We start from the raw sequence: 20,452 nt of genomic DNA, 5'->3' as shown, positions 1-20,452 counted from the left end.
AAGAGAGACTCGAGAGTGGAGGGAGAGCCGCATGATCTACACCTCAGATTGGTATTGGTTTATGGTAGTTCGTCAATTCTCAATCCCCTGAGTATGGCATTACTCAATTTATGATTCTGGCATCTTCGGCTGTCTCTGTAAGTTGTTAATCCGCAAACGTGTGCTGGGCCGACTATCCTTCAGTGTCTGCAACTTTGTGCCTGGAAAGTGCAAACAAGTTTCAGTCCTACAAGTTCTCTTTCTCTCAACAAGGTTTCTACCTCTGAAATTCCTCAAATACAACGAGTTTTAGTTCCTGAAACTCCATTTACACTCTCCACTCCGTCATTTGATGCGTATTTTGTTTAGAATTCTGAATTTCTTGTATTTCTTCTTATGGTTTATGCTCCAGGTGAATTTCGGGTTAAGGATTTTCGAGAATTGGGTGAGGGAGATGAAGACGAATTCAAGGATGCGAGACTGTTGGGACGCTTTGAATTTTGTTTGCTGTGTGGAGTTCTGGAGAATGGCAGTGTTTTGGACACTTGCTCTTGTCTGCTCCTACTTGCAGCTGTTCTCCAGAGGTTTCTTCTTTCGGATATCTCACTCCTACCCGCGTTGTTCTCCGCCGCTGCCTACTCCCAGTTCAATTTCCAAAACAAACGCACCAACCAGGCCCATCTGTATCATCATGGGCGTATGTCATCCATCATTTATCCCTCTGTTGTTTACTTTTCTTCTCCCTTACCCATTACTTTATCCTCCTTTGATGCTGCAGGCTACATCTGGTTTGGGTGCTGCATCTGCCCATGCTCTTTCCCGTGAAGGCTTCCATGTCGTTCTTGGTATCCTTAACTATTTTGTATTTTTTTTTATTCATGTGTTGTTCATTCATTCCAGGCCATAAGCCATGTATTCAGTATATCTGCAGATAATGTATCTACGAAAACATGATTTTGAAAAATGATATTGCTCTCAAGACCTTGGATTTTCATTCTTCACGTCACAAAACTCGTCGTGTTTGTTAGGATCCTAAATTTATGCACAAGATAGTGTATTTCTAGTCCCCCCCCCAACCCCCACCCCCTTTTTTCATGATTGGAAATATGACAACTCAAAATTATAAAAGGAATTGTAGGAGTACCTTGGTGATTAAAGGTTATATCATAGTATTCGGTGAAATAATTAAGTTGATAGCCTCAACTGCCATTTGGGCTTTGTTTTCTAGATTTAGTCCACGTACTATATAGTTCCGAACCTAGTTCTATTCCAGGATGCTAGTGTTTGTGTTAGCTTCATGACTAAACAATTAGTATGCATTTACCCATTACACTGTCATGCATATACTGATAGGCTATTTCCACAGCCCCATGTCGAAAGCATTTTCATCCATTGAAAGATCATGGATTAGAGTTGGAATGGTGGCAGTCACTGGTCAGGTAACGATGGGAGAAGGTAGGGATGTGAGTCAGTAAACTAGGAGTGGAACATGAAACTTCTCTTATCTTCCACTGATCCACACACACACACAAGCTGCACGCATTGGAAGAAAAAAAATTCCGAAGGATTCTAGGCTAAACTCACCACTATGTTAGTTATTTTAAGTAGCATTAGGAAAATAATTATAAAAGCTTTGTGTAAATTTGAAGTAACAATCCAATGGTTTTTTGATTGCATGATTAACATCAAGATGTCAACAGAATCTGACCATTTTTTAGCTGATTCTGATAGATTCATTTTTTCCTGTGTATTTATAGACTTATCTGCTTTGATCTTAATAAGGCTGATGTAGGATGCCTTTTCTTTCTTTCTGTTTTGATGGAGACTTTTGGATGATTGAACCTTGCATTGGCTTGCTTTTGTCATTCAAATTATACATGAAGCAGTTTCTTTTATTGTGTGAAATAGATTGTTCCTTTATCAATATCTGATCTAATAACTAAACTTCATTTTTTTATTTGCAGGTGGACGCTCTTCCTATCTTCTATCTAAGGTACAGTTCAAAGCTAAGTCTTGTTATCATTTTCCACTACATCCTTTTCATTTCTTTCTACATGTGCATTTCTCTGGTGGTTAAATAGACTGTCGAAGAGATCAGGAAACAGAATGCTGATGCCCATCTCAAAGCATTTCAGATTGATCTGTCATGTTTCCAATCAATCATGAATTTCAAAAATGCACTTGAGCAGTGGCTCTCAGATTCAAATATGCATCCTTCAGTTCAAGTCCTGATCAACAATGCTGGGATATTTGCAACATCATGTAGATTCACAAATGAAGGCTATGATCAGTAATTATCTTGTCTGTTTTCTGTTTCCTTTTCATTATTTTTCTTTCCTTATGCCAAAACAATCTCACCTTAGAAGGCTATGATCAGTAATTTCATTATTTTTCTTTACTTAGGCATAATTTACAAATCTGATCAGCCCCAAACTAACAGCAGTAGAAGGTCTCCCTAGGGTCTTCCATATCCCCAAAAGTGATCTTAATCTGACGGTGGGATGGTGAGATATTGTAGGTGCACCAAAATAGCAACTAGGTTTCAAAATTAGTAATCTAGCTATAACTCCACATCAACATAGTAAACCGTCCATCAAAATAACAGCATAACAGCCACTCAATATAGGGAATAACATATATGACGCCCAAGGTAATCCAAAGGACAGAAACTTCAAAAGATCAGTCTTAATGGAAGGCTGGATGTGGAGTAATGGCTCTTGAACAGAATTAGAGACTATGTGAAGAAAATAGCAACTTACTGTCATCTATTCAGCCAGGGGATGTAGCTCAAACCAGCATCGATTGGAGAGTAGAGGAAGGGCAGTAATATACCAGCATATGGCCTGAAGTTGATGGCTGGAATGATCGTTTTAGAGCTGGCTTGGGAGTGGCCCCAATCAATGACAAGCTCCGAGAGAGTCATTTGAGGTAGTATGGCCATATTCAACGAAGGCATATGGACGCCCCAGTAAGAGTGATATGATTCCGATTGAAGGAGCTAAAAGAGCTAGGGGCATTCCTAAAATGACCATAGGAGAAGTTGTGAGGAAGGACATGCATAGTCTAGGCCTTGTACCAAGTATGACCTCGGATAGAGCCTATTGGAGGGCAAAGATCCATGTAGCAGACCCCATTTAGCTGAGATTTTCCTGACTCGTTGGGTTGTGCCTTTTTCCTCTTACTTTCATCCTTCATCTTTCATGTTTTCCATTTATTTTCTATCCTTCATGTGTCGTTTTCCATTTTTTATTTTCCATCTCACTCCCCTTTTTTTATATATAATAATAACACTGCAGTTTGCCCTACTTTGTTTTGTTAGGATCCATGTAGCCGACTCCATTAAGTTGGGATAGGCTGAGTTTGTTGTTGTTGTTGAGGTATGAAAATCCCTGCCAGAGAAGTCCAAACATAGGGTGCCACAGGGTGTATACGAGTCTTCTGCACTGGCTTCTTGGAAGGAATCGATGGAGCAGTCTTTAAGGGTTGTAACAGGCATAGGGGAGTCTTGGTTCCTCTCTGTTGGAAACCTTTTGCAGGATTAATAAATAAAATTGTATTCAGTCATCTCAGTTGACAGGACCAAGAACAAGACATGCGATCCATGAGCTCCCTCTTAACCATCTTCATTGTCACTAGTTGGTTGCTCTCGACCATATCGTCAGCAGGGACTCCGTCATAAGATTCCATATCCAGGTTGGCTTCAATGTTGGCTGTGATAAGGGAAAATTTTGGCAAAATGACCATAGTTGAGACAATGATAATGCTTGACCTCACTTCCTCCACACCATGGGAGCTTTCCCCTTTTTTGTAACAGTGGGAGCATGTGTCTGTTTATCAGTATGACCATCTGAAGCAACACTACTAGGTGTCCTAGTATACTCCTCGGCTCTCGACCATATCGTCAGCAGGGACTCCGTCATAAGATTCCATATCCAGGTTGGCTTCAATGTTGGCTGTGATAAGGGAAAATTTTGGCAAAATGACCATAGTTGAGACAATGATAATGCTTGACCTCACTTCCTCCACACCATGGGAGCTTTCCCCTTTTTTGTAACAGTGGGAGCATGTGTCTGTTTATCAGTATGACCATCTGAAGCAACACTACTAGGTGTCCTAGTATACTCCTCGGCTTGGAAACCAAGTCTCCTCATAGGTGGTTTTAACAATTCCTTAGCCTGTAGAGCCTTCTGAAAGCAATCTTATATGTCATAGATGTCAACCACACCAAGCTCTCGCCGAATCTCTGGCCATAACCGTAACTTGAATCGTGACTGAAGCTATGTCATGTTCCTCAATCCTCCTCTGCAATTCAAGCGAGTCAAATTGTTGTATATACTCAGTGATAGGAAGTGTGCCTTGCCTCAAGGAATTTAACTGATTATGCAGTTGTGCTCGTAAAGTTTGTGGAAGGTACTTGTCATTCAATTTTTCTTTCATCTCATCCCAAGTAGTAGGTCAGTAGGTGATGCACCTCGTATGTGTAACCTTTGCTCTTGATTATCCCAACACTCTTTTGCGAGCCCAATAAGCTTTGCACGCACTAATTTCATCTTCCTTGGTTCTGTCAGCTCATATCACTCAAAATGATCATCCAGAACGTTCATAGAAAATTTGTGGGTCGAAATTTCCACTATATTCTTTCAACTCCAGGGTAACCTTTGAGAATCATCAAAGTGTCTATGCTGTCCACAATTGCTACATTCAAAGCATGACATCATCAAATATACCTCCAAGGTAGGTTGAGGTGTTTGAATTCTCTATGCCCCTCTACCCATAAATTTCTGAGTGTTATTGGCTATAGAATGAGTAGGCTGCCCCCTAACACCCCTACATTTTCAAAGCTGCCTTGTGTAGGGATAAGGGTACTCATCCGTTGCTCCATGCTTGTCAACATTTCAAAATGTTTATTGTTTTCTGCCGACATCTGTTGCATCATCTCCAATATTTGATTTAAAGGATCATGAGCTGAGTTTGGGGTCTTGTACTGCTCTCTGCCATAGCTCTGATACCAAGTTGGTGGATTCAATCTAACACTATCATAGAAGTTACAATCCCATCAACAAAATTGGAGGGCTCACTAAACAGTAGCTTGAACACCAAGATTAGTCCCAATTTACAAATCTGATCAGCTTTAAACTAACAGCAGTAGTGTTAGAAGTCATGTAACAGGGGTAGTTTTGGAACTAGTCACATTACTAGTTATCTTATTATGTAATTTTCTTTCTTCTTTATTTCTCTAGTACCTCCCTAGGGAGGTGAATGTAATTCTCTCTTTATTATTATATTTGGATTAATATAGGTGTATGGAGAATAGTCTCCAACACAATCGATTACAACCTGTTCTATTCTTCTCCTACCTCTTCTCTTGTCTTCCTCTTCTTCCTCAAACTTCTCCTTCTTCTCTACTTACTTCCCTAACCTAAATCTAACTTGGTATCAGAGCCTTACGGTTTGAGAGTCGAATCCAGCTTCTTGTTTTCATTCTTTCCTTCTCTTTGAAATCCTAGGGCATAAAGGGTTTCAAGGAGAAGCCTCCTATGTAAAGAATCTGTGAGAGCACTATGGAATAGGCTTAGAATGATTTATTCAAGTTATTACAGCTGCTGGTTGAGCCTTGATGCAGCCCATTTGATGATTTGAAGCCTTGCTAGCCTGTGCTAGGATTACCGCCAGCCTTCTATTGCAGTCTCTGTATCTTCTTCTTCTAGCATGGGTTTGAGGATTGGAGTAGCTCTCTAGAATCGCCCAAGGGTGCTACTTAAGTGACTTTGCTTCCTCTTGCTGCTTGGAGATCCAATCTGAGCACAGACTCTTTTTCGTTGGATCCAGTTTCTGCTCAGATCTCCGCTGCTTTCAGTTGCAGACCTTGGCACCTCCTTATTTGGGAATGGCTTTGGTGGTTGGAGTAGCCCATTAGGATCGAAAAAGGATCCTCTTTCTGTCTCTGGTGTCCTTTATTGATGGATGCATCTCCTTGTTGAGCACAACTCAGTTTTTTGTGGTGTTCTTCCTCTGCCCAGGTAAATCCGATAATGCTGTTCTTGCATCTAGGGTACTTTGAGCTTCTTGTTTGGTTGAGAGATGGTTATGCATATCTGTATTTGCAATCTTGAAGCTTCTTCCTAGTTGGAATCTCTATTTGGGTAGAGTTTATACTCCCCACTTGCTGTTTTTTATCTGGTTTATGGTCAAGTACCACTTCCCCTACATGATGGCTGGTACAGAGTCTTCTGAGCTTGGTTCGGCTGATTCACAGCCCCCTTCAACAGCTCCTCAGTTGGTTTATGAGAATACTCGCCAACAGATTTCCTTTGTGAAACTCGATGGTACCAATTACTTGGATTGGTCACACTCATTGAGACTTTCCCTTAGGAGTAGAGGAAAACTTGGTTATATCACAGGCACTATCAAGGCTCCAGAGGCTAGTTCACCCACTTTTGATAAATGGGAGACCGAAAATTCCACAATTATGACATGGTTGATCTTATCCATGAAGCCTGAGATTGGGAGAAGGTTTATAAGGAAGGAAACTGCCAAAGCTATCTGGGATAGTCTCTGTAGCCTTTGACAGAGTAGGTGATACTGCCAAAGTCTATCAGCTCCACCAAAAAATTCACTCATTGAAGCAAGGTGACCGCACTATTTCTGAGTACTATAGTGTGTTCCTTAGTCTTGTTGAGGAATATGATCACTACAGAGACCTTCATTTGACCAACCCAGAGGATGAGGCTAAGGTGTATCAGACTCTTGAAAAGGAGCGTGTCTTCTCTTTACTCGGTGGTGTGAATCCTGATTATGAGCCAGTTAGACTCCAACTGTTAGGCCGGTCTCCTCTCCCTTCTCTTAGTGAGGTTTGCAGTTACCTACAGAGTGAAGAGACTCGGCGGCTTACTATGGCACCAGCACCTGCATCATCTCATGAGAGGTCTGCTCTTAATTCCAGTTCTTTTCGGGACACCTGTGGAGGTGGTAGAGGCCAACGGCCTAACCGGGAGGAAGCCAGTACTGTAAAGGCAGTGGGTGCCAGTGGAGTTGGGAGAGACAGATTTAAGTGTGATCATTGTGGACGAACTGGCCACACCAAGGATAGGTGTTGGTCTCTCCATGGTCGTCCTCCTGGTACACGTGGTCGTGGTGGCCGTAGAGGGGGAGCTCGAGCTCATTCAGTGACAACTGAGGCTGATGCTCCTCAAGATGACTCCACCTTTATGGATGCAGTGGTCCGCAGGGTTGTTTCACAGTTGAGCAGATCTTCTACATCCAGTGTTGCTGGCTCCTCATCCTCCTCAGCTTTGCAGGTCTCCACTTCAGCTTCTTCTGCCGCTCAGTCTTGGGTCATTGACTCTGGTGCTACAGACCACATGATTGGTACGTCTCATTATTATGATTCCTATACCATTTGCTCTGGTAAGGATAAGGTTAGGGTAGCTGATGGCTCCCTTTTCTCCATCTCTGGTAAGGGTACTATCCCTGTGACCTCATCTATTTCCCTTTCTTTTGTTCTTTATGTCCCTAACCTTACACTGAACCTTTTATCTGTGAGTCATTTGACTAAATCTCTCAACTGTTGTGTCACATTTTTTCCTTCTCATTGTCTTTTTCAGGATTTGGTGACGAAGAGGATTATTGGTAGTGGACGTGAGGAGCAAGGCCTCTATTTTTTTTACCCTTTTTTGCCCACAGCTCAATCCTATGTGTGTGGCCGTAATGATAGTAGTTTTATGGATTCTGTTATGTTATGGCATCGCCGTCTTGGCCATCCATCTTTTGTTGTAATGAGGAAACAATTGCCTCATTTATTTTCTTCTATTGCCTCTTCTCATGTTTTTCAATGTGAACCATGTATGTTTGCCAAACATTGTAGGTCTTCATATCCTTTTCATGGCAATAGAACTGTTTCTCCTTTTCATATTGTGCACACTGATGTTTGGGGTCCTTCCCCTACTACCTCTCTATTTGGCTATCGTTACTTTGTGTCATTTGTTGATGATTCTTCACGTGCCGCATGGACTATTCTTCTAAAGCATAAGAGTGATGTTTGTGATGCCTTTCAGAATTTTTATCAAATGATTCTTACTCAATTTGAGACTCGAATCAAAATTGTCCGCTCTGACAAAGGGGGAGAGTACATGTTTGGTGGCCTTCAAACCTTCTTTACTACTCATGGCATTATCCATCAGCTAGCGTGTGTTGACATGCCCCAACAAAATGGGGTTGCTGAGAGGAAAAATCGCCATTTACTAGAGGTCACCCGTAGTCTCTTGTTTGGCATGCATGTCCCCAAGACCTTCTAGTCTGCGCCTCTTCTCACTGCCTCCTTTCTTATCAATCGTATGCCTACCAAGCTCCTTAATTTCAAATCTCCCTTGGACATCTTATCTCCTAAGGTCTCTGCTTTTTCTCTTCCTCCTAAAGTCTTTGGATGTGTCTGTTATGTGCATGTTAACAAATCTGCTCGCACTAAACTTGACCCCAAAGCTCTCAAATGCCTCTTCCTCGGGTACTCTTCTACTACCAAGGGTTACAAGTGTTATCACCTATCCTCCCGCCGCTGTCTCATTTCTAAGGATGTTACCTTTCTTGAGCCTGTTCCTTTCTTTGTTCCTTCTCAGCATCCTCTTCAGGGGGAGAATTGTGGGAGTGAAGAGGCTACTGATTTCTTCCTTTCACCCCTACCTACATCTCCTTTTATGCTTGACATTGGAAAACACAGGACTGTAGATGTGGTTGACACTGATAATCAACCAGGGGAGAATACTGAATTGGTGGTTGAAAGTGGTTCTGGTAAGGAGAAGGATTACCACATTACATACCAAAAGGGTGAAGGCTTGCATAAAACAAGAAAGAAGACCTACCAAGAGTCCTCCTCAGATCCAGATCCACATCCTGAGATCCATCCTTCTCAGTCAGGTGATACTCCTTCGCCTCCATCTGATTTGGACCTTCCTATTGCTGTTAGGAAAGGAAAAAGAACTTGTACTAATCCTATATCCCAGTTTGTTTCCTATGATGCACTTTCTCCTACAGGTCTTGCCTTTATCACTGCTCTCTCTACTGCTTCTATTCCCAAGAATGTCATTGATGCTATGTCTGACCCAAAGTGGAAACAAGCCATGTCTGAGGAGATGATGGCACTTGAGAAGAATGGTACTTGGCAACTTGTGGATCTTCCCAAGGGACGTGTCCCAGTTGGATGCAGATGGGTCTACACAATCAAGTATAAATCTGATGGCAGTATTGAGAGATACAAAGCAAGGTTGGTGGCCAAGGGGTACAGTCAAGTCTATGGAATTGACTACCAGGAGACATTTGCTCCTGTGGCCAAGCACAACTCAATAAGAGTCCTTTTATCTTTGGCTGCCAATAAAGATTGGCATTTATATCAGTTGGATGTGAAGAATGTCTTTCTTCATGGCGACTTGGAAGAGGAAGTGTATATGCAGGCTTTAAGATGCCTTCCGCTGTAGGGAAAGTGTGCCTCCTTAAGAAGGCTCTATATGGTCTCAAACAGTCACCAAAGGCATGGTTTGAGCGCTTCCAATAGGCCATTCTGAAGAATGGGTACTCCCAGAGCCAAGCTGATTACACTCTCTTTACCAAGAAGGGTGATGGTACTATCACAGCTCTTATTGTCTATGTTGATGACATTGTGGTCACAGGAAATGACACTGCTGAGATAGGTAATTTGAAGAGTTACTTGGCACAGCAATTTGAAATCAAAGATCTAGGTCCCTTGAAGTACTTCTTAGGAATTGAAGTGTCAAGAACCAAAAGAGGAATCAACATATGTCAGAGGAAGTTTATCCTTGATTTGTTGACAGAGACAGGGATGTTAGGTTGCAAATTAGCAAATTCTCCTATTGAGCAGAATCACAAACTAGGAGAGGACTGTGGTCCTTCTCTTGTTGATGCGGGAAAGTATCAAAGGCTAGTAGGGAAGCTTATCTATCTCTCTATGACTCGGCCAGATATCTCTTATGCAGTGGGAGTTGTCAGCCAATTCATGCATGCTCCCAAGAGTGGCCATTTGGATGCTGTGTATCGCATCCTGAGGTATTTGAAGTCTTCTCCAAGGAAAGGACTGTTGTATGCAAGACACAATCACTTGAGAGTGGAAGGCTTCACAGATGCCGATTGGGCTGGTTCCATTACAGACAGGAGATCCACCTCCGGCTATTGTACCTTTGTGGGAGGTAACTTAGTCACATGGAGGAGTAAGAAACAGCATGTTGTGGCAGGATCTAGTGCCGAGGCAGAATTTAGAGCTATGGCACATGGGGTGTGTGAACTCATCTGGCTAAAGAGACTTGTTCAGGAATTGGGGTTTGACACTGAAGGACCCATGAGGCTGTACTGTGACAACAAGGCTGCCATCAGGATTGCTCACAACCCTGTTCAGCATGACCGGACTAAGCACATTGAGGTTGATAGGCACTTCATCAAGGAGGAGATTGACTCTGGCTGTATTTGTATTCCTTTTGTGAAGATTGGGGATCAGTTGGCAGATATCTTCACCAAGGCTCTTGGCTCTCCTCAGTTCAGTACTCTCCTAAGCAAGCTGGGAATGCATGATATATATTCTCCAGCTTGAGGGGGAGTGTTAGAATTCATGTAACAGGGGTAGTTTTGGAACTAGTTACATTACTAGTTATCTTATTATGTAATTTTCTTTCTTCTTTATTTCTCTAGTACCTCCCTAGGGAGGTGAATGTAATTCTCTCTTTATTATTATGTTTGGATTAATATAGGTGTATGGAGAATACTCTCCAACACAATCGATTACAACCTGTTCTATTCTTCTCCTACCTCTTCTCTTGTCTTCCCCTTCTTCGTCAAACTTCTTCTTCTCTACTTACTTCCCTAACCTAAATCTAACTAGTAGATGGTCTCCCTAGGGTCTTCAATAAAGTGATCTAAATCCGACAGTGGGATAGTGAAATAATGCAAGTCCACCAAAATAGCAACTAGGTTTCAGAATTAGTAACCTAGCTATAACTCCACATCAACACAGTAAACCCCCCTCCCCCAAATCAAAATAACAACATAACAGCCATTCAATATAGGGAATAACATATATCAAGCCCAAGGTAATCCAATGGACAGAAACTTCAAGCCAGCTGCACTCCAAAATTAAAAACTAAAGGTCTAAACTTCAATTAGCTGCAGCCATCGATGGACACCATGGATGGAGTCCAAACTTCTGTTGAAAGAAGGATCTGGGGTACCCTTTAACACTTCAAAAGGTCAACCTCAAAGGACGGCTGGATGTGGAGTAATGGCTCTTGCACAGAATTAGAAACTATGTGAAGAAAATAGCAACTTACTGTCACAGCTCTATTTAACCAAAGGATGGAGTTCAAACCATCATCGATTGGAGGGTACAGGAGTACAGGAAGGGTAGTAATATACCAGAATATGGCCTGAAGCTGATGGCCAGATTAAGATATATCAAGGTCTGAAAATCCTGCCAGAGAACTCCAAACACTAGGTGCTGCAGGGTGTATATCAGTCTTCTGCACCAACTTCTCAGAAGGAATCAATGGAGCAGTCTTGAAGGGTTGTAACAACAAACAAACAGAGAAACAGGGGAGTCTCGGTTCCTCTCTGTTGGTGACCTTTTGCAGGATTAATAAAATAACACTGTAGAGAAAAAGGAAGAGAAGAAGGGGGGGATTGTGAGAACAGACGATGGTGGGCAATGTCACTTGTCCTCCACCTCATCTCTTTGGGAAGAGGGAGTTGAATCAAATCAAGAGTCGCCACCTAGATAAGGGTCTAGGACCCACACTAAACAAAAAATGACTCCATGACCACTCAATGGGGACTTGTCGAACCGTTGATCTGAGTACAAGTCAATGTTACGGTCTAGGGAAGGTGTTAGGCACCCATCTGCTCACTTAAACCGGTCTTAGTGTTAATTGGCTAAACTATATAACACATGCAGATAAAACTAAAATACAGCAAAAGAAAATAAATAAAATGCATAAAAGCAAAAGCTAGGATTTATGGCACATACCCAAAGTGGCTGACTTCAAAACTAGAGTTAGTATTAAAGAGCTTCCCAGTGCATGAGGCTCCCGCTACTGCAGGGTCTGGAAGAGGCAAATGTACACAGCCTCCCTGCTTCGCAGGAGAGGCTGTTTGCAAGTTTCGAACCCGTAACCAACAGGTTGCAATAGAGCAACTTAACCGTTGTGCCAAGGCTTGCCCACTAGGGCTAGAAAACACTTGGAAAATACTAGAAAATCCAAAAAAGTTCCCAAAAAATAGGAAAAATCCTTTTGAAGTTAAATCATTGGTAAAAACACAAAGAAAACATTGGAAATGTGGATTTGAAGGAAGAAAACATAAGATCAAGGCAAAACCCTAAAAAATCGACAAAAATATCTATTCTAATATAATTATTTCTTTTCATGGATGGATTTCTCTTCCTTTGTAGTAATACATCATCGTTCTTATTCTCTATGCATCTATAGATTAGGTCTGTGCATGGTAAGTTAAGTTTTTGTTATTTTCTATGTTTCTCATCATTAATTTATGATGGTTTTCATGATTGTGGATTCCCTAATGCTTTATATGATATATGATGATCATCTTTCAGTAGATATTGTTTTATGTCATCTTAATGAAATGTGTTCTCCATGCATGCATATAGTTTAAGTCTCATGCCTTAATATCGTTGCATGTCTATTTCTCATGTTCAAGTTTAAATCTCTTCGATTCATATGCACCTTGTCCATATCTGGGAGTCTAATGCATCGCTGATCTGTACATGTTTTACGTCCTGTTTTTCTTTGATGATATAAGCAATAGCCAGTTGCTGGCTCTCACCGACTCTGACTGACCGATTCTGGAACTACTCCTAGGCCGCATTCTTCCCGCACTGATTCTCTTTCAGACCATTGTGGTTGAAGCTCTACTACCGCCGTAAACATTAAAAGAGATCATCGTTATGAAAGCGTCACAGAAGCATAAGAAGAATTAGACTCAACATGCAAAACATTCAAAACATAACCTAAGAAAGCTAGAGAAATAATGAGACGTGCATGGTTAGAAGACATAAGGAACACACATAAACAAGGAGTAAAATCATTACAACATGGGTGAATGACCACTACCTAGGGAGGTAGGATCATACACCACCTTTTGTATGTAATCACAAAGAAAGGTGTATGAACACAAGAGTAGATGCAATTAAAATAAGTAAAAGAAGGAGAGATACCCTTACTTGATTGAAGAACCATGAAAGAGGAAGGTTGGAGGCTGCTCTTAACTCAAGAGAGAAGCCCAAATTCGGATCTAACCATCCACCAATTAGTGTTGAACTAGCTCTCTCTCTAGCTCACTCTTAGCCAAAGAGGGATTCAATAATCCAAGAGTTTGCCAAAAGATCCTTCTCAACGTGAGAAGCCTTGTATTTATAGATTTAAGGAGGACTACTAACTCCTTAACACATCCTAGGGTCAAAAAACCCCTTCCAAATCGTCCAAATTGCATCTCATGAGGTGGTTTCTCATCAATGGTGCAAAAGGGTGCCAACGCCACTTGGCCAATCAAAATGGAGCAAGTAACCATGTCTATCATATTCAAGGAGTGCCTTGGGGGTCAAGAATTGAACCTAGATGGTTCTTGGCCTCTAAGAGTGATCCCCAACATGCAATAGCCATCAGAGTCTAAAAATATACAGTCCACATTTTTTGTGAATTCCCAGAATCCGACATCGAACTGGCTAAGTTCGACAAACAAAAAAGAACTTCACCATCGAAGCCATGTTGAAGAGCGGGCTTCGATGTCGAGTCAGGCATTTCAGTGTCGAACAGAACTTAGTGTTTGTCGTTAGGTGGACTTAACAGGGTCGACGGTTCATGGATTACGTTCGGCATTTGAAGGGATCATTCAATAGCAGAGAATGTCGAGCGACAGGATCTCGCTGGTGAATCGAATCCTTTGAATGTTGACGTAACCATGGGTGTCAAATGCCAAATTTTGCCGCTTCAGCCAGTTCACTTCTGAGCTGGGTTAGTTCCAATTAGAACTGGACTGGGCCAGGCCCATCCAGGGTTGGTCTTAGAATGTTCGGAGAGAGGAGGGTTGGGTTTGAAAATCAGGTTAGGGTTAAATTCTTGTCTCTCAATATTGACTGTCGGATTAAAGAAAGACATGTTTCAGTGTTTAAAGGGGGTACTGGGATGAGAACTAGAGGCGATAAAAGTCGTCGTTGGATGGGGGGAGTATGATGAACATAGTCCACTACTAATATAGGTAGGGTCTGAAACCACATCGACTCAACACAGTTGCAGTTTAGCACATATAATTTTTATTTTTATTTTTTGATAACTAACAATAGCTTTATTGATGATGAAAACATAATACACCTTGCAAAGAATTGGTGACTTATACACTACCACGATAGAATCAAGAAACCATCAAAATTGACCCCAATCTATTAAGGAAGCTTTTCCCAAAGAAAATAAAAGGTCTAATCACCTCTTTCTTGGCGAAGTCATCTGCTTTCCAATTCACCACTCAGCATCCAAGTGAATGAGCAAGTCAGGCTGCATGAGTTTGAATCCCTCTCTCCACTATAAGTCTATAACCTAAGCAAGTTTGAGTTTGTTTAAATATTTTTAATGCTTTAAATGCTGTGTTTTTGTCAGTTATTTGCCTGTATGGTAGAAATCAGGTATTGACTCTCCAGAAAAAGCATGACCCTCTGAGAACTTTTTGTTTATGTTCCAGGATGATGGGAACAAATTACATTGGTGCATTTGCTCTGACTAATCTACTGTTACCACTTCTCAGAAGCAGCCCTGTTCCTTCTCGGATAGTTAATGTTACATCATTTACCCATCGATGTGGTGAGCATGCTTTTAATAGTTATGCAAAGTTTCAAGTCCACAGATTTTGAGTTAAATAGCTATTTGATTCCTTGAGAAGATCTTGCATTGAATGGCTTACTCAACATTTATTCCCTTGCTTTATAATTTAGCAGACCTGCATGGTTGTCATTTATGATCCAACTTCTTGACCTTTGGATCTACGCATACTTGGTGCCTGATCGGTTAGGATCTTTTATGTTTTATTCAGTCTTCTAGTGAAATCAAGTGCTTTATTTATCTCTATGTTTGAAAATTAAACTCGACAGCCTAGTTATGGTCTACATGATAGCTCTAAAAGGGTCATTTAATATAAAGTTAATTATGTTAATTTGCTTTCCTGCAGTGTCTGGTACACAAGTGGATGAGGAAACTTTGGCTGGGAAGTATTTCTCAAGATCAAAACAGTATCCGTGTGCTCATATTTATGAATACTCTAAGTGTGAGCCAGATGTCCCTAAAAATATAAATAAAATCAACTTTGATTTGTTTATACTCTAATCACCATTTGTGGTTTTCAATTTACAGTTTGCTTGTTGCTGTTCTCTTATGAGCTTCATCGGCGACTATACTTGAAAGATAAATCTTGCAAAGTCTCTGTCTTGTACGTATTTTTGAAGTTCGTCTTTTTTTTTTCATAAACCCACAATCTGACTATTTGAAATGAATCAACTAATGATTGTTGTCCAAATCCATTTGGGACACATGTTGAGAAAAAGGAGTTGAGATCTAGAGTGTGCCTGTCATCTAGGACATTTTTTAGGTAAACTATTAGCCTTCAGATGATGACGACCATTTATTGGTGGGCATGTATCTTAGGTAAATCTTCAACATGATCTTTGATGCTGTTATACCAAAGGGAATAATGGGCACATCATCCTAATGTGCACTGTATGTCCCTATAATGCGTATTATAATGGTAATTCCGATATATAGTGCTCACACTATTTTTAAAGCTTTGATTTTCTTTATTTCATCAATTTTTCTCATATTAGCTCTATAATTGTTTGAATTCCTCATAAAACAATTTTGTGCAATTTTACAGTGCTGTGGATCCTGGGGTTGTAGAAACTAACATCATGCGGGAAGTTCCATCATGTCTTTCTCAGCTGGCTTTTATGGTTTTAAGACTCCTGGGTCTCCTGCAGTCTCCTGAAAATGGGGTTGAGTCTATTGTTGATGCAACGCTCGCACCTCCAGTAAGTTTGCTTTTCCCTTCGTCACTCATATCTAGTCTCCGGCTTTAATTTGGCTTGCATTTAAAGCAAATCTGACATAAGAGATGTTGGGTTAGGTTGAAATTTTAGATCTTAGGTTGGCTTTTTTATCAGGAAATACCAACTTGACTGTCTTTATTGGTTGTGCATGGATTGGGGCCTCAGTTACCCGACCAAATGCAAGCCCAACATGTGTGGTTCACTGAATTATAAATAACCATAGTGAGAACTAGTGGTTACTTTCTACTGCAGGATTATGTGAGTTCAATGCGTACACTCTTGCTTCTAACTTGAAATGTTGGTCATACAAGCCTAACCTGGCCTAGATATGATCTGAGTTGAGATGGTATCTACTAGATAAGAATTAAGGTTTGGTCGGGCAGGTTGAGTACCTCTGGGAGGTCTGGTTATGGGTAGACTGTTCTGTTTGTGCAGTTGGCACTCAACCTGACCCAGCCTACTGAAGTTGCACCCTTGGTATATTGCTTAAAAGTGAGCTGCAAAGGGATCATATGTCGCTAAGCTGCCAATACAGTAGGCCCCCTTGTAATCAACATTCTATAAAAGAGAATCTCAATATCTAACAATTGTGGGGAACTCAAATATCCTTTGAGATCATATGACCAGACTTGGAACTCAATATCCTTTGAGATAAGAAGCAAACTGGGTGATCCAATTGGGTTATGTGAGGATACCCCTTGGAATAGGGTGATTGTGGCTTCTTGGGATCTTCCTATTCTGTTCTCTAGAGTATGTAGACTTGGTGCTCCAGATATTTTTCAGTCAGTTTGTATTTTTTTTTTTTTCCTGCTCATTCTTCTGAGCTGCTTATACGTTTTGTGCTTTATTGAATATATTACCATATTTATCCAAAAAAAAAATGACATGGTTGAATATTTGATTGAAATAGTTGAACCATAACTTCCAATTTAAAAAGAAAAAAAGAAAAGAAGTCAGTGGTTGGGGCAGAAGAACTGGGCTGAGATTTTCATATTCCGTACCAACTCAACTAAGTTCATGGACAATGGATTCTCTCTCAATCTTTCCATCTTCTCCTCCATCCTCTTAACCCCTTTCCACTATTTCCCTTGGACATTTTATGTAGTTTTTACTGTAGTAATTACCTAAGATAAGCTTTCTATAATGAATAAAATATCTTTCTGCCCTTACTATTAGCAAAAATGGGGTCTATCATATGTGAAAAGCTCTAACTTGACATTTCTGGAAATGTTTTGATTTATATAATTCTTTTTCCCCTTACTGGCTTACTTTGCTGATCTGTATGTAATCTTTAAGAATTTCAGTGCTTGACATCTTGTAGAAATGCCAAAAGGCCCTTTGTCTAGAGTTTTGATCAGACCGCTGCCCCTCGGGATTTTAGTATCAGATATTTTAGGTTGACACTTTGATTAATTATCAGGTGTTGACCTGAATTGGCGACTAATCATCATGCTTTCGATGCTGAATGGCAAGCTTGTGACTCTTCCCAACTTGCCATTTTAAATTTTTTTCAAAGTGGGGAATTTTTTTTTTCCTTTTATTAATGAATGACAGAATTTGTTGCAAAGAATGAACATATAAGACTTGAGCAGCAAAGATCCAAAGCACAACAAAGAAAAGCCAAGCAGCACAAAGAAACTGAATGGCATAACAATATCTTCCTTGACATATCATCAGCCAATTTAATGTCCGGTTTCAGTGTTCTGTGAAAGAACACAGCAAATGTAACCAGCAAGCTGAAATTCTCCATAAGAATGATATTCTGAAGACCTCTCTGCCAAGGGAAAGGCCCAAATATAATGAAGAAAGTTAAGTCTTGGTGGAGTCTCCTTCCATGTCAAGTCTATGTACATCCTCTTACCCCCAGTGCATCCAGGTTGATCTTGAACAAAACTGAAGGAGAGGCTTTCAAACCTTTATAACCTGCTGAAGACTTGAATATAACGATAAAAAAAAAAAAGTCCTGCTGGAGTTCCTTCCCAACAAGTGTTGAGCTTGGACATAACCGAACAAAGAGCATGCTGAACCTGTATAACTTGTCTACTGGCATGAGAGTCAACCACATTATGCTTTTCCTTAACAATTGTTTACTGGAATCTCCAGTGGTGACATTCTTCAATGAGTTTGATTGGCATTGAATTTGCTGTACTGATGAAGTTGGAGAGAGATTGAAACATGTTGCTTCAAAAAGCATATTGGAACATTGCTATACAATTTTTTCGGTTTTGATATGTTTAGAAGTCTCAAGTATTTGATACTTAACTCTTCGTTTCAGGAATCATCTGGAGAGTACTTTTTTGGAGGAAGAGGAAGGACAGTCAATTCCTCAAAACTTTCTTATGACCGTGAACTTGCAGAAAAATTATGGACCAGTTCATATAAGTTGTTTATAGAGTCGCAGCTTGTGTCCAAGGATATTTCTTGATTGGAACATCAATTGGGAAGAACATTATTATTGTCGGAAATTTTATCATCTGTGTGGCTAAATTAAACAAACCTGCTTACAAGTTACCACAAGATGTCGGCTTGATTACACTGGAAATGGTGAGACTTGAGTCATGCAATCAGCTGACCTCAAGTCTTGCAAAATGGTCTTGGTTGAGTTGAATTAAGTGCCATTTGACATTTGTTTATGTATGCATGAAAAATGTTTTCTAGCAGGAAACTGGCACATCCTGTGTCTACAATGGTTACTTGTTTATGTATTGACATTAGTTGCCATCCTTGATGAACGATGAACTACCCTCTAATTTAGGGTCCTGAAGCATCGCGACTGCTAATGAATTACCTCATCATCAGGAAAGAATCTGGGTTTAAGAGAGATAATTCCATGTCCATCTCAGCCAGTGATCTCTTCCCCTCCCCCTCCCCTCCCCCTCCCCTCCTCTCCTCTGCAACCCCACCCCGTCATCTATCTCTATCCTTTTCTCTCTCTCTCTCTCTACAAAATTACATTATTAGATTTTTTTATTATATTGTCACGATATTGTATGATAGACAAAAAAAGTTTGATTACAAATTATGTACAACATACTATAATATCATTACCAAATTCAAAAAATCAAAGGAGAAATCACAAAAATAAACCTCAGATTGCGTGAAGAGCAAAAGAACTTGGATTTGAGGAGTTCCGGATCTCCCTAGCTGTAATGTTTCCAACCGATTTGAGCAGGTAGGCAGCTTTTCCTCCCAAAAGTAGTAACCCCAACTTCAAATTTCACCATCAAATATGATGAATATCAACCTTTCAAACCATATAATATGAGGGATTTTCGATTTCAGCAACTAAAAGCTTTTAGATCCCCGAATCCGAAAGTTTTCCCACTTATCAAAGCTAATAGATATGATCTACCATAAAAACCAATATGGTATTTCAACTTTGGTTGGTGAGATTCCACTGCAAATATGCAGGGATCTCTTTTTCATCTATGTGGAATGAGTTTCTAACTTTCTAGAATACACATCAAAGTCAACATGAAAATAGCAGGAAAACCAGACAAGCATAGACCTCATCACACGCTAGTGACTCAACCAAGCAAGTATAAGACCCCACCATAGCTACTCTCTTGTGTTTTTCTATTATTGTACTTCATTCCTTTTTTCGGCTTTTTTTTTTATCTTCAACCAATTAAGTGTATTGATGAGGTTGTTGGTATAAATATGTGGATAAGATTCCATTTATGATGGCATGGTGACTAGTGTGAGAACTATGGGAGGTCAAGGTAGTGAATTCTCAATTAAAATTGGATTATTTCAATGATCAGCTTTAAGTCTTTATTTGTTTGCGTTTATTATAGATGATTTAACTAGGGATATTGAAGATGAGGCAAAAATAGAGATTAACGCTAAGTTTGAGTTATGGAGATCAACCTTGGAATCAACAACAAATTTAAAGATAAGTAAAACGATGACGGAGTATATGGTGTGTAACTTTAGTTACACTAAGATGGATAATAAGATGGCGAAAATTGATGAGAGAGATCGCAAAGTGAGTATTTTAGATATCTGGGTTCAATCATAAATAAAAAAGGTGATATAGAGCATGAAGATTCACAGAGAATTAAAATAGGAAGATGAAGTGGAGATATACGACCGAAGTGTTGTGTGATTGACGTATTCTTTTAAATCCTTGAAGGAAAATTTTATAAGATAATCATACAACCGGCTATAATGTATGAGGCAGAATGTGAGGTAGTTAAGAAGCTTCAAATAGATAAACTAAGCATAGCGGAGATGAGGATGTTGAGATGGATGTGTGGCAAAACTAGAAAGGATAAAGTAAGGATAACCATATTAGAGCTGATTTGGGAGTTACCCCAATACACGATAAGCTACGAGAAAGTCTTCTGAGGTGGCATGGCCATGTTCAACGTAGGCCTT

General features: G+C 40.2%; 2 protein-coding genes across 5 annotated transcripts in view; both read left to right on the top strand.

The window, feature by feature from the left end:
- Positions 1 to 8,961, top strand: part of LOC122648836 (pre-mRNA-splicing factor ATP-dependent RNA helicase DEAH10-like) — a 45,220-nt gene extending 36,259 nt beyond the window's left edge. Inside the window, exon 12 of the mRNA XM_043842104.1 lies at positions 8,951 to 8,961. The gene's annotated coding sequence lies outside the window, so the exon portion shown is untranslated. The remainder of the gene's footprint in view (positions 1 to 8,950) is intronic.
- LOC122639949 (short-chain dehydrogenase TIC 32 A, chloroplastic-like) lies at positions 218 to 18,706 on the top strand. 4 transcript variants are annotated; one of them, XM_043833025.1, is made up of 9 exons: positions 218 to 252; positions 409 to 824; positions 1,944 to 1,972; positions 2,061 to 2,269; positions 14,719 to 14,837; positions 15,202 to 15,297; positions 15,384 to 15,474; positions 15,901 to 16,054; positions 18,348 to 18,706. In XM_043833025.1, the coding sequence occupies exons 2-9, from the start codon at positions 434 to 436 to the stop codon at positions 18,495 to 18,497; spliced, it is 1,239 nt and encodes a 412-aa protein (XP_043688960.1). In that variant the 5' UTR covers positions 218 to 252; positions 409 to 433; the 3' UTR covers positions 18,498 to 18,706. The 4 variants fall into 4 exon arrangements, with proteins under 4 accessions (XP_043688960.1, XP_043688967.1, XP_043688951.1 ...); XM_043833032.1 differs by lacking the exon at positions 14,719 to 14,837 and having other exon boundaries at positions 239 to 293; positions 356 to 824; positions 2,061 to 2,113; positions 2,223 to 2,269; XM_043833016.1 differs by having other exon boundaries at positions 249 to 291.
- The last annotated feature ends 1,746 nt before the right edge of the window (positions 18,707 to 20,452 follow it).

Source organism: Telopea speciosissima, chromosome 1, assembly GCF_018873765.1.
Source record: "Telopea speciosissima isolate NSW1024214 ecotype Mountain lineage chromosome 1, Tspe_v1, whole genome shotgun sequence".
NCBI lineage: Eukaryota > Viridiplantae > Streptophyta > Magnoliopsida > Proteales > Proteaceae > Telopea > Telopea speciosissima.
Note: the sequence above shows the minus strand (reverse complement) of the source record. Positions and strands in the feature narration are given on the sequence as shown.